The following is a 13,627-nucleotide window of genomic DNA, read 5'->3' on the forward strand; positions in this document are numbered from 1 at the left end:
CATCTTCCCCGAAGCATCACCAGAGTAAGCACTCGAGGGGTTGGAGGGGCTGTAAGGACCCCAGCCCTTGGCAGGAGGTGACTCAGACTTCCAGCCTGGTGTGCAAAAAAGGATCATGTTCCCCCTAATTTTTTTTTCCCGTTGCCCAGAACATCTTTATCCAGCGGCATGGTGGAAACTTACTCAGAGACGTGCCGTACAAAACCCATCCATGGGCCCAGTTTGCACCAGGACCATCCTGGGAACTTCCATCAACAGGGACCTGAAAACCAGGGCTCAGGGGAGCCCCAGTCCCAGTTTTGGTCCCTGGTGTGCAACCCGGCTCGGCTGGAGGAGCCCTCCCAGCCGGTCCCCCATGACGGCGGGACGCACGCCCAGAGGTCAGGCGGCCTCAGGGACACGACTGTTCTCAGCCCCGGCGAGGGACGAGGGTGGCCTCGGGGTCACGTTCCCCATCTGTGGGATTCTCCCCCACTCTGGCCACGTGGGAGCCCAGCAGGAACGAGTGAGTCACAGTCAGCCCCACTTTTTACCATTTATAGTCAAAGCAAGCACGAAGCCACTGCTGGGTCCCTGGAGAGCCCGGCTCCGGCCCCGGAGCTCCCAGCCTGGCCCTGGCCTTTAGTATTTTCCTTTCATTCCCACTATCTCTGGGGTCATCTCAAAGGGGGTAACTGGAGCCCGATGGAATTTCATCCTGTTTCTGCTGAAATGGCCCACGAACAGCACCTCTCCCTGGTCCTCCACAGGGACCACATGGCTTTGTGGCCACTCTCGAGACAGTGTGGGGAGGGCCAGCACCACAAAACAGCACCCGAGAGGTGAAACGTGGCCACAAAGCAGCCAGGAAAGCAGTGTGTGACCCTAGAAGTGATGATCAGGAATTAATTCACACTGATCTGCTGTCCTGGCTCGCCCCAGCTCTCACTCTCTGCACAGGCAGCATCAGAAGGCTGGCAGAAAGTTGATCCGGAGGGTTAGAGGGGACCTCCCCCACGAAAAAAGCAAGGGCTGTGGCCCTGAGAGGGAGGCAAGGGTCTGGGTGGCAATGTGTGTGTCTCCCTGGGGTTACCTGGGGAGTTGGGGGCTCTACCTTCCTCTTCTTCTTCTGATTCTGCTTGTTTGTCCTGGGATAGACGATCAGCATCTCCAGCCACCTGCGGGCAGAGAAAGCAGAAGGTGAGGTCTGTGCTGTGGGAGAGCACGTAGGGATGGGAGTGACATTGACCTGGTCAGGGTCAGTGTGGTGAACAGTACCAGAAATCATAGCAACCAGCTCCTGAGGACAAAAAAAGCCAGGAGAGGAGGGGCAGAGCGATGACCTCAGGGTGCTTTGGCTCAAACCCCACTCACTGCAAGAGCGAGGCCACAGCCAAGGCTGACATGGGGCAGAGATTCAAGGATCCTGAAAGACAGCAGAGAGGGACAGAGCCTCCAGCAGGACCTTCCCCCTTCAGCAATGCCAACACCCGCACACTGCACACAAAGTGCTTTTGTCCAAGGAAGAACAGCGTGAACTTGGCATTGTGGAGTCCATCCCCTGCACAAGTCACTTGGGGGGGACCCTCCTGCGCCCTGCCACTGCAGCCTGACGACCTGCTCAGCATCTCTGCCAACTCCACAGGTATCTGAGGACCGCTGGGAAACACTCCTGCTTCACATGTCCCTCCTTCTCCCTCCTGTTCCCCCCATTTTGCACGCTGCTGCTGTAAAGCACTTGGAGATGACCACATCAAGTGGGGTTTGGTTAAGCAATAAATGCCAGCAGGATGGAACGAACGCAGAACAAATTCTCCCCCAGCCAGGGAAATCTTCCTGTCGTGCTGCAACTGAAAACGAAACCCGCCTGGCTCAGCCCCAGAGTGGGACTGCTCTGGGATGATTAATGCCTGCAGTCAGGAGCAAACGCGCTGCTTCAAAACCCATCGCTGGGCCGATGAGCAATAAATCAGCCCCACCTCGCTCTGCAATGCCTCTCCCTCCCGCGGCAGGCAGGACCAGCAACAAAGGCTGAGCTGTGAACCGGAGCGTGGGGAGAGAGAGGAGAGAGCAGGGCATGGGGGCTGGCCATGGTTTGGGGTGTAGTGACTGCTCCTGCCTTGGCTGGAGGCGCGGAACTGGCTCCCCTGTGCTGTGATTCCCCTGTGCCTCTGCATCCCGGCTCTGCAGCCGCTGCAACCCCACTGCTGTGAACGGGGTCGGGGGGGACAGGTCTGCCAGCCCAAAGTGGTTCACAGAAAGGGAATGACCCATGCTCATGTGTCACAGTAGAGCAGGGAGGTTTCAACAAAAGATAGCATGTATCTAATCAAAATCTCAAGCTCTTGGTAGAAAAATGTCGTATTCTGTCAAGCGTTTACCAAAACGGGGGGAGTCGCAACCAAAGAAAATGTTTGGAAATAGAAATCTCAGCTGAAAGTGGTGACTCTGCTGCTGCCAGGGCTGGGGGAGGTGGGAGACGCCGTGACTCAGGAAGAGGGGGAAAGAGTGAGTGCTTCATCCCTTCAACTTCCTGCTCGAGTTTCAAATGTCAACAAATTTTGGGAGGGAGGCACTGAGCTCCAGGAACCCCACCTGGGGAACGCTCGCAGGTGAGCAGCAGCCCCGCCACAGTCCAGCTCTATGCCAGCAGCTCTGCTCTCCCACGGCTCTGCACCCTCACCAGCTCCAGCTTCAACCCGAGACAGCATGTGAGTGATGGAAGAGGATGTTTCTAGGTCACCACCCAACACCTGGAGTTGGGAAATCTACCCTGATTTGCTTGTTTTAGTGGCCTAATCGTCAGTGTTTCTGAGTCCCTGCAGCTCAGCAGCAGGCACTCCTGTGAGCAATGATACTTTAATCATCCTTGCAGGTCAGATGCTCCCCTGGGACCACGGGGGTGGGCTGCATCCACCCCAGGATTCCGTGTCTGCCTAGGGATGGACGAGGCTAAAAGCACCATGGGGTAACCCCAGCACCCATCGGGATCCCCAGCACCCAGGATCAGCCTGGGTATGCACTGCCACAGCACCCAGCCTTGGGAAAGGTCCTACTCACCCTCCTCTTCCTCCCAGCTCATGCAAGAGCACGGCAGTGGCTCAGCCCTGGATCTGCACTCACCCACTGATGATCTCCTTGTTCTCAGCCCGGATGAAGTGCTCCTTCTCTGGTGTCAGGATGCACAAGGAGAACTTCTGCCCTGTCCGGCTCTCCCCATCCACCACATCCGTGCACTGGTTCATGTTGATGGTGCCCTGCGGGAGGGTTGTCGGCTGCAAGGGGAAGGAGAAACGGGTATTGTTTAAGGAGAGAAGAACAGAAGAGTGCAGAGTTGAGCCCTAAAACCTCTCCTGGTGGACACCAGGATCGTACACATCAAGATGCTTTGATCACAAGTTCCCAGACCCATCTGTATGCTGTGCCAGCACACAGCAAAGCCCTGTGCCACACATCTGGGCAGGTACAAGTCCTGCCAGCCCAGTCTGGTCCACTGCTGCCAGCAAGACACTTCTCCTATGCCCAATATCCAGGGCATCCCCTGCTGCAGTACAGGGATCCCAAGGAAAGGCACCAAGTGTCCGGCTTTGGGTCTGCAGCTCTGAATCTGGGGTGGTGGGGTGGCACCTGGGGACAGGGGTGGCAAAGTAGCAAGGTCCCACTGTCCTCACCACAGGATGGCTCAGGGACAGACAGACAGACACACATGCCAGGTTTTTCCCATTAAAATTAAAAAACCCATGGATTTTGCCAGGGAAGGACCACAGCATGGATGGCACCTTATTTGTCCGGTGGGTTTTGTGAACACAGTGTCACCTCTAGGCCCCCTTGCTCCAAAGAGACCCAGTAAAGTGGGACAGGCGGTGGCCCTTGTGGCCTGAGGGGATGTAGAGGGACACCCAGAGGGGTGTCAGCACTGACAAGAGCTGACAGGTCCATCTGGAGCAGTGCTGGCTCATCCGATTACAACGTGGCCACCCGCTCCTGGTGCATGGCGCCCGCAGCCCTCCCTCCCTGAGCACGGATGCCAAGGCTCCCCCATCCACAGCCTGCCTGTCCCCACCAGGCTGGGTGACACTGGGGTCCCTACAGCATCCCAGAGCAAACCTGCACCTGGGGCATAAATGACTGAGGGAGGGACCCCTCCAAGCTGCCAATGACACCGAAGGAGGACCCAAAGCAGCCCGTGGCCACCTTGTCACCCTGTCAAAGCCTCCTTGTGCCCTCCAGATGGCCGGGCCAACAAGGAGACAGATTTTTGGCAGATGCTGTTAAGGTTTTTACCATGGAAACAAGCTCCCCTGCCAGCAAAACCCCTCCAAGAGCAGCCTGCGCCATGCAAAGAAAGGGCGACTGAGGAGAGCTCAATGGCCCCAGCCTACAACCCCAGGAAATTTAGATCAGCCCCACAAAGCCCCCAGTTTACTCCTCCTGCGGGCAGTGGGAAAAAAACCCTTTCCCCAGGAAAAGGGCTTTTCCTGCAGCTGTGTCCCTGGGTGGGAGCATCCTCTGACAGCTCAGGGGTGGCATGGAGCCATCACGGGTGCTGCAGCGAATGTGTACGCAAACGGGACCAATTGCACATCAGGAACAACAAAACCTCCTCTTTTCCTTTGTGGAAATCAGCATGCTCAGACCCCAGGGACGGAGCCCAGACCCCCGGCCTGGCGCATGCACAGCCTCCCGCCCTGCACCGCCGCGGGTACTTAGCTCCTAAGAGGATTTTTTGTCTTAGACAACAAAAATAAAACCCCGCTTTCCGGGAGCTATAAAAACCCAACGGAAAAACTTTCTCCTGTTCCAAGTGGAGTCTTAGAACCGTTTTTGTCTTGCTGGCCTTTGGCACAGCCAAGGCCTCCAGGACTGTAAGGTCCAGGTCCAACCTCCTTCCCCACCCAGAGTAGTTTTGCACAAGGGAATGCAACCAGGATAGGGGGAAAAGGGGACGAGGAGGAGAGAGGGAGCCCTAGTCCCTCGGGGATGCCCTGGGCCACTTAGTCCCTCTTGCCACAGGCACCCCTTGACTCCCTGTAAGGCCCCACAGGGATTTGGCAGGGAGCTGGCACAGGAGGAGAGGAAGAGACAAAATTCGCCTGCTCTCCTCCCTCTTTAACCCCACGGCAGCATTCAGGGCGGCTTCCCTTGGAGCTCACACCCCGCCCTGACCGAAGCGTGCCAGGAGCGGAGGAGCCGGTTTGGGCCCCCCCCACTGCCGGGCTGGCCCTGCAAAGTGGTTTTGCCACTCACCCCTCCTTGTGAGGGTGAACGTTGGCATCTTGCACAGCCTGACACATGAGTTCTTGTCCACCACCACACCTCTGAGCCAGGATGCCAGGAAAGGGCTGAGAGCAAAGCTAGGACTGACCCTCTGGCACCTGCAGCACCAGGGATGAACCTGACATCCCACAGCAGCCTCCCTGAACCTCCACACCTGTCAGGAGCAGATGAAACCTGATGGACCAGCAGCCTTGCTCGCTCGGGATGTAAATTCCTTTACACCATTTATTTCCTTCCTTGGAGGCAACACAGGCACTTTGAAGTGAAATGCAAATGGAGCCGGGTGGAAACGCGTGTGTGCACACACGCAAACTCCACCGAGGAGAAGGAGGTGGCTCAGACCCCATCCCCACCTCTGACCACCCCATTCTAGGCTGGGGGGTTTCTCAAGGCTGGGGATCCCTGGGGAAGGGAAGCAGAGCTGGTCCCTAGGCTAGTCCAAGGCCAGGTGAGGACTGCGTGGCTCCCGCAATTGTAAGGGAATAAATCAATGCAGAAGCAGGGAGGTGCTGTATGGCAGAGACGCCACAACAACAACAAGGCTGGGACTTCAACCAGCCCTCTGAAGAGCAGATGCTTTGATACAAGGCTGAACCCAGCGTCAGAGCCCGGGGTGGCTTCGTGTCCAGGTGAGGAGTGGATGCTCAGATTCAGCTCCTGCTCCAGCTGCTGCCGGTCCCCAGCTCAGGGACAGCCCCGTCCCCAAGGCGCTGAGGCCTTGCCTCTGCCATTTCCCATGCTGCTGCCAATGGGATGGAGCACACAGCTACTCCAGAACTGGACCTGGTGCCTGGGTGTGTCATTTAACTGGGGTTAGGAGTGGAAACACAGCAGAGTGCACCTCTGGAAGCACAGAGGATACCCATTATGGGCACCATTACCAGCTCTCCTCAGTGCCATGAGCCACCTCCAGTCCAGTCAATGGACCTGCCCCTCGTTAGCACCAGGAAGGGAGCACTTGCACCACATGAGCAGCTACAGCTCTCCATGCTGCCAGTACCAGCAGAGCAACTGGAGCCAAGAAACAATTGCATTGCTGTTTCCCTTCAGAATGACAGATCCCTATTGACACACGCACACACGTGCTCTCAGCATCCCTCTCCACAACACACAAAGCCTATAGTACATTCTCCTCCTCCTCCTCTCCCTCCCCGGGGTGCTCAGGACGTGAGTCACGCCATGCTCTCCACATCAACAATCCTAGCAGCCTCCAGATGAGATGCAGGGACCTTTGGATGGATGCTTGCAGGATGCAGAGCCCAGAAACTGCAGCAGTCTCCTCTTTGGGCACTAGAACCGAGGGAAAGAAAGAACAGGGACCTCTTAGAAGCCCAAAGCAAGAAATCCCAAGCAGGGCATTACTGCATCCTCCTGCACAGTGCTGGGTGCTCCATGGGTGATGAACTCCCAGGTGCAATGGCTGCTGCTGAAAGTTAACAGGGTTTATCTGAAAGTCCCTAATTTCCATATGGTTTTGCAGGACTCAGGTAGAAAAATAGGATTATTTAGATTCAAAAAACTCAGAATTTTCTCCAAGTACCTTCCCCGTCATTTCTAACACATGGATCATGGGAGCTCAGTACAAAATACAAGGCAGTTTTGCTCAGCAGCTGTACACAGGATGTTTTGGAGCAGGTAACCCCACAGTCAGGCTCCCAAGGACTGGCTCTGCCACGGCCTCAGTGGGACACGGCCAATGCCCACACCATTCTCCGGGGTTATTACACAACGTGGGTTGACAAAATCTGGAACACAACCTTTAAAGGGAGGCGATGGGGCAGGGGGAGGAGGAAACCAAACAAAAGGGACATTTTACTTTCTGCCAAGAACCAGGAGGGGAAGAGAAAAAAAAACAAAACACCACAACCATTTGTCTATCCCGCATGGCAGGATGGTTGCCTTGGCACCGGGGCCTGGCTGTCCCGGGGGGAGATCATGGCTCTGCTGTCCCACTCCGCCGTGACGGGCTCATGCTCTGGCTGGCTCTGTCTTGGCTCCCAGCGCTGCCTTGGAGCAGCAGCAAGCCTGTGGTGCCTGGGGAAGAGACATCCACACATCCACGCTGCCTCCATAAATTCGTCTCGACAAATGTTAATTCTCCGAGCTAAAATATTCATGAGGGCGGCTGCCGAGCGCGCTGCTCACTCGCAGCACTCCGAGTGCTCTGCAACTGGCAGCTCCTGTGTCTGCTAAAAGCTTCACCCATCCCAGTGCCCAGTGCTTGAGGCGGGATGCAAGTGGGATCTTGGCAGGGCTGTGGGGTGGGAGGGAGCAAGACTCTGCTGTCCCATGGCCATGGGTACATCCAGGCAACATGGACACAACTACGGCTTGGGCAAGGGCACTGATGCAGCTGGGACAGGCAGCTCCTGGCAGCAGCACAGCACTGGGAACCCAAATCAGAGCCACATCCACCATTCCTGCCCAGAGGCCATCAAGAAAGCACCAACTCCTTGAAAACTCACAGAAACATTAAGCTTGGAAAAGACCTCTAAGATCATTGAGTCCAACCATTAACCCACAGCACTACCTGTCTGTCACTAAACCACATCCCTAAGCACCACATCTACATGGTTTTTGAACACTTCCAGGTATGAGGGCTCCACCACTGCTCTGGGCAGCCTGTTCTGATGCCTGACCACCTTTTCAGTAAAGAAATTTTTCTAATCTAAACCTCCTCTGGAGCAACTTGAGGCCATTTCCTCCTGTCCTATCACTTGTTACCTGGAAGAAGAGACTGACCCGCACCTGGCTACAACCTCCTTTCAGGTAGTTGTAAGGGATCCCTTTTCAGCCACGTGAGGCTACACACAGCCTGTCAAACCCCAGAGGGGGATGCACCTCCCAAACCCCACTGGGGGATGCACCATGCACACACCAGGCTGGCTCCAGTGCTGGCAGAGTGGTCACGGTGTGCCCGGAGCTGCCCAGGCACCGGGTGAGCACGGCTGGCACAGCAGCAGGGCTTTAATGAGCCTTTTAGGCTTCCTGCCATCAGGCACCAGGCTATCGATACAGCCACAGCACAGCCAGAGCGCTGCTGCAGGAGGATTTTATTACACTTATAGATCAGCTGGCAGGCTGAGCGTCCTGGATTTATTAAATTAGACAAAGGCTCTTGAAAACGACCTCTGCAGGCTCTGCAAAAGGATGGACTGGAGCAGTCACCCATCAAAGAGCAGCAGAAGGATGGGCTCCCCCATTCCCACGGCAGCGTTCTGCTCTCCCTGTGCCATCCAGGTATCTTTTCTTGGCCACCTGAGCACACCTTTCCCACGTGGACCCTTCCTATATCAGCATCTACTGCTTGGTGAAGTCACTGAGAAACCTCTAGCTTGCTCAGGCCATGCACCAGGTAAAGGAAGAGGAGGTTTTTTTCCACTGGCAGGGGAATCACAGAATAATAAAATCATTAAGGTTGGAAAAGACCTTTAAGATCATCAAATCTGTCAACCCAGCACCACCACCATGTTCACCATTAAAACATGTCCTCAAGTGCCACATCCTCAAGGAGTTATCAGGCAACACATGTTCCCTGCCCATCTGCATTCACATCTTGTGCCCCTGTGCAAGGAACAGGGAAGATACCCCCAAATCTCACCACTGCCTGGACTCACCAGCCTGCAAGAAGCCATCGTCCCCTTTCACAGAAGAAGGCACAATCAGTGCTCTGCAGATTGTGCCTTCTTACTGCCAATGGGGCTCTGCACTGGCAGCAAACCTGCACCAGCACAAGGATGGGACAGGACAGCTGTCCAGGTGTGCAGCCAGAGATGCAGGAACACCCTCCCAAGTTGGATAAATGCCATAACCCTTCTCCAGCCCCATCACATATTTCCCCACCATTGACCCTGGCTTGTTCATCACAGGTGCTGACTGCAGGCTCCTGAAATTTGTTTTAGTGGAGGAGCTCCCCACAGCTCCAGGTCACTCACCTCAAAGAGGTGGGATGGGTTAGCAAGTGCCACACACGCCTGTCTCTGCGTGCCAGGCCCCTGAAGAGCCCTCCTGAGCCTCTACCAGGAAATAAAACAACATCAGCTCCACTTCTGCCAGTGGGAAGGAATTTTCTTCCCTGGGAGCAGTTTGAGAAGGGGCTGAAGTGCAGGGGTTGGGCAGGAGAGTTCAGCCAGGGGCCGCTTTTAAGCGAAGTCGGTGTTTATGTCCACAGACAGCGAGTCTAAACACTGAGCGAGGCCGAGAGCTGCCTGCGAACTGCCCGGGAGCACCCTCGGGCTCCTCTCCCACCCAGTGCCACCTCAGCCAGGCACGGGCAGCTCCCATTCTGGGGGTGCCCAGACAGCAAGTTTGGGGCCACACATCCCATCTGTAGTTCTGCCCCCAAGGGCATCCATCCGGCGAGCGGGTGCTGGAGCGGAGCAAGCCCGGCTGGGGCTGCGCGGAGGCTGGAGTCGGCTTGTCTTGGCCTTATAAGGCTATTTTCGCACTGCTCTTGCAGCTCCCAGCTGCTCCCCACTCCAAAGCAGGGTCGGAGCTGGCAGCCAGAGCCTAGCCTGCCTCCTTCCTGTTAACCTCTTTCCTGCTGAACGGCCTCCAAGGGGTCTGTGCATGATGGGAACAGCCTTATCCTGTCCTGGCACAACCACCCGTGCCTGGCAAGGAGGGTCAGCAAACCCAGTGGTGGTCATCAAGTGGGTTCAACCTCCCTCAGCACTAGGGTCTGAGCCTTTGCATCCTCAACAGCGCTGCCAAATCCAGGGAGTCCTTCAGGGAAACTTGCACCCATGGACATGCACACTCCACATCCAACGCTGCTCCAGGGGAACAGGGACAGAGATGCAGAGAACATCGGCACCGTGACGGAAATGAGAGCAAGGTCCCACTAGGATGGGGGTCTAGAGGCTGCTCTGAGCTGTCATCCCGGCTGTTTGGAGACCAAAGCAATAGCCAAACATTGCACAAAGAGCTCGGAGCATCCGCTCAACCCCTATCCCAGCTCTTTGGAGACCAAAGCAGAAGCCCAGCTTTGCAGAGATGCTTGATGGCCCTGCAATGCCAAAGGCACAGCCTCACAGCCCTGCAAACCAAAGAGTTATTCTTTCCTCTTGCTCTCTGGGATTTAGATGCATTTAAAATGCAAAATGTCCTCCTCCCCTCCTTAGAAAAGGGTGGGAGGAATACATGATAACAGATCCGACCCCATCTGCTCGCAGCTGCCAGCGTGGCACCTTCCCCACTCCCCAGTGCACAGGCTCAACAGCCAAAGGGGAAGCAGATATCTACAGCCTTCCAAGGAGTTGTCATGGTAATCAGCCCGATGGCAAAAACCTGGTGAGACCACGCACTAGGATGGTAAATACAGGAGGGACCAGAGCTTGGTGCAGGGATTCTGGCGGGAGAGTTGCCTGGAGAGGGAAACGCAGTCGTCTGGGGGTGGGAAGAAAAAACGGGTTTCATTTGCATCTTGATGGTTGAATTTTAAATTGCACTGTTCCAAATTGGCCTTGTCAACTTTATCCTCCACCCCCTCAGTGTAGGAGACAAGTCCCAGGTGGTCCCTGCACGGCACTGCCAGGCTCACATGTGCAGGAGCTCACCACCACCTCCAGGAATGCCGGCTCCCATGTCCCTCCCCAGGAGCAAGGGGCTTCACCAAACACCAGAAACCACATTCCCAGAAGGTCACCCCCATACAAAGATGGTTATACACACAGTGATGCCAATTTTGGAGACAGGTCAGGGGGTTGGAAACTTGGATCGAGGCAGAATGATCTCCACCTGTGTTGGACAGCCCTGTTCCACCACAGCTGGACCTGGATTTCTGCTTCATGGGGGTGAGGGAAACATGACCAAGGCCAAGGGTCATCCAAGGAAAGCAACAAATTAAATCAATCAAATCCCTGTACCTCCCTGAGTGAATCCATCTCCCCTCCGGGCTAGAAGGGAAGGAGGCACAGGTCTCCCAGTCTCCAGCCATTCCTCCTCTCCTGCAAATGCAACTGAACAGAGAAATAGGAGCAGACACACAGCGACAGACCGAGCCATCAGCACCATCACAGCCGTGTGAAGCCACCTCCAAAAGCTGCTGCCTGGAGCTCTGGATAATTTAGGGCCCTGCACTGCCCTGCTGCTGTGGTGGGGTTTCCCCAAGGACCCCCTCACCCGCAAGGACTGTCAACACAGTGTCTTGCACCAGCCCTCAACAACTGCAGGGGAGGAGAGGACAATCAGCAGCACCAGATCCACCGGAGGCTCGGGCAACTCCCACGGGCGCAGATGCTTCAGTGGAAGTTCTTGAATCCGGACAAATTAGTCTGGAAATCTCATTATTCCCCAGCGCTGCTCTTATGAGCTTTGCAGAGCTTCCTGCAGGGCTGGGAATACCAGGCAGCCAAGCTCCCAGGGCGCTTGGGGGTCTGCAGTTGGAGGAGCAAGGGCCAACCCAAGCACAAGAGGCTGAGTCGGGTTGGCCAAACAAGCAGCACCCACATCCTACACCCTACACTCACACTCCCACAAAAAACCCCATACCTGCTCTGCGTTGCTCCCAGCAGCTTCCTTACAAGCTCTGCAGACCTTTCCAAAAGTCCAGGCGACAGCTGGAGAGCGTTTTCTGAACTTTGACTGTTGGCCATCCCACTGAATGGCACAAAATGGGAAGCTTTTGGGCCAGTTCCTAGAAGAAAAGCTCCCAACAGCCACACACAGCTGTTGTGTGGCAAGGAGACCACCCAGCAACAACTCGAGCTGGGCTCTGCTGCCACATGCAAGGTGTGGTGGAGGTGCTGGTGCAGACGGCAAAGAGCCATCCTGGCCAGGCAGGCACCACCAGGTTCAAAGGCAAGTGGCACCCAGGGCAAAAAGTGCTTCAAACACCCAGGAAAAGACTGGAAATAACATACCAGACTGCTGGAGCTGTCCCTGTGTCCCAGGGGAGCAGTGTTTTCTCCCTAAACCTGCTGCTCACATCTGGCTCCTGTACTTCCAGAGGAGTTCAGTGAGAGGACGGACTTCACAGCCATGAGCTGCTCCCAGGAGCACTCTGCAACCTCTCCTTTGGGAGCAGCCATTCGACCCCAGCAGAGAGGAGCAATCTGGGGCTGATGAATCCGAGGGGGGTGAGCCTGAGAAGATTTTCTCCATCCCCCATGCCTGGGATGACAGACTTCACCCCCCCAGCATCAGCCTGTGCACAGCATTAACCTCCCATGCAAGCCAAACGTCCCCTCCCTCCACACATCTGCTCCATCCATAATCCCTACTGCCCCTCCCCTAATGGGAAAGCAGCCAGGAAAGTGAACCAAAACCCTAATTATATCCCAGTAGCTCCCCAGTGCCCTGGTGATCCCTGTGACTTTATCAATGTGATCGCAACACAGCTGATGAAACGAGGAGGAAAGGGCCAAGGCTGGGTGTGCTCCAAAACCCCACCTTTTCTCCCCAGCCACAGCACCACAACAGGTGGAAATCCCGTGTGAGCTCAGGATGCTGCTGGGACACTTCTAAAATCACTCCTGCAGGCCTGTCCCTTCTGCCTCCTCTGCCCAGGGACCACATCACCCACAGCAAAGGGAACTGGCAGGAGAGTGGTGACAATCGTGGGCCACGGTGTGAGAGCAGCCTTGGCCTTGCTGCAGGTTTCCAGGGCACTGTTTGGCCACAAAATCATGGAGACCCACAGCTATGGCACCCAAAGCCACAGCACCCAAGGCATGGGTCATGCAAGAGTGAGGACCCCCAGGATCACATCATAGAATCACAGAATGGTTTCGGTTGGAAGGGACCTAAAAGACCATCTCATTCCACCCCCTGCCATAGGCAGGGACACCTTCCACCAGACCAGGTTGCTCCAAGCCCCATCCAACCTGGCCTTGGACACTTCCAGGGATGGGGCAGCCACAGCTTCTCTGGGCAACCTGTGCCAGGGCCTCACCACCCTCACAGGGAAGGATTTTTTCCCCGCAGCCCCATGGCAGGGGGTACCATGACAGCAAAGATAGGTCATGGCTGTGGGGTGCATGCCAGGAAAACATGGGGGAAAAAACTCTCCATGGTAGGTGGGACCTTCCCAGCTCTCCCCAGCACCTCAAGTCCCACAGGCAGCACCTCTGCCCCAGGGACCTGCTCTCCCATAACAGTGGAAGAAGTCTTGGAAGAGCTGAGCTGCCTGTGGTGGGTGGAGGGGTACAAGCCTGTTAGCACACACTTCAACAAACAGCTCTTGGATCAGATCCTGCAGGAAGGAGGTGAAGGGTAAATGAAGTTGCTGCACACGTGATTTACCTATGGTAATTTTAACTTCCAGCAAGGCTGTCTGGCTGTTTTATCTTGCTGCCTACTTGCAGTCAGACTTCAATGACTGCAGGAATAAGTCTCTTCCACACCTTTGAAGGAACAGGGCAAAATAAAA

At 55.7% G+C, this 13,627-nt stretch overlaps 1 protein-coding gene across 6 annotated transcripts in view; it reads right to left on the reverse strand.

Moving 5' to 3' along the window:
* MPRIP (myosin phosphatase Rho interacting protein) overlaps nt 1–13,627 on the reverse strand; it is an 80,214-nt gene that overhangs the window by 45,231 nt on the left and 21,356 nt on the right. For all 6 annotated transcript variants that reach the window (XM_017823128.1, XM_017823125.1, XM_017823124.1 and 3 more), the window contains exons 4-5: nt 3,103–3,254; nt 1,073–1,157 (exon numbers count right to left, since the gene is read on the reverse strand). In XM_017823128.1, the coding sequence (XP_017678617.1) occupies nt 1,073–1,157; nt 3,103–3,254 (237 nt within the window). The remainder of the gene's footprint in view (nt 1–1,072; nt 1,158–3,102; nt 3,255–13,627) is intronic.

Source organism: Lepidothrix coronata, unplaced genomic scaffold (assembly GCF_001604755.1).
Source record: "Lepidothrix coronata isolate B3197 unplaced genomic scaffold, Lepidothrix_coronata-1.0 Scaffold101, whole genome shotgun sequence".
NCBI classification, from domain to species: Eukaryota; Metazoa; Chordata; class Aves; order Passeriformes; family Pipridae; genus Lepidothrix; species Lepidothrix coronata.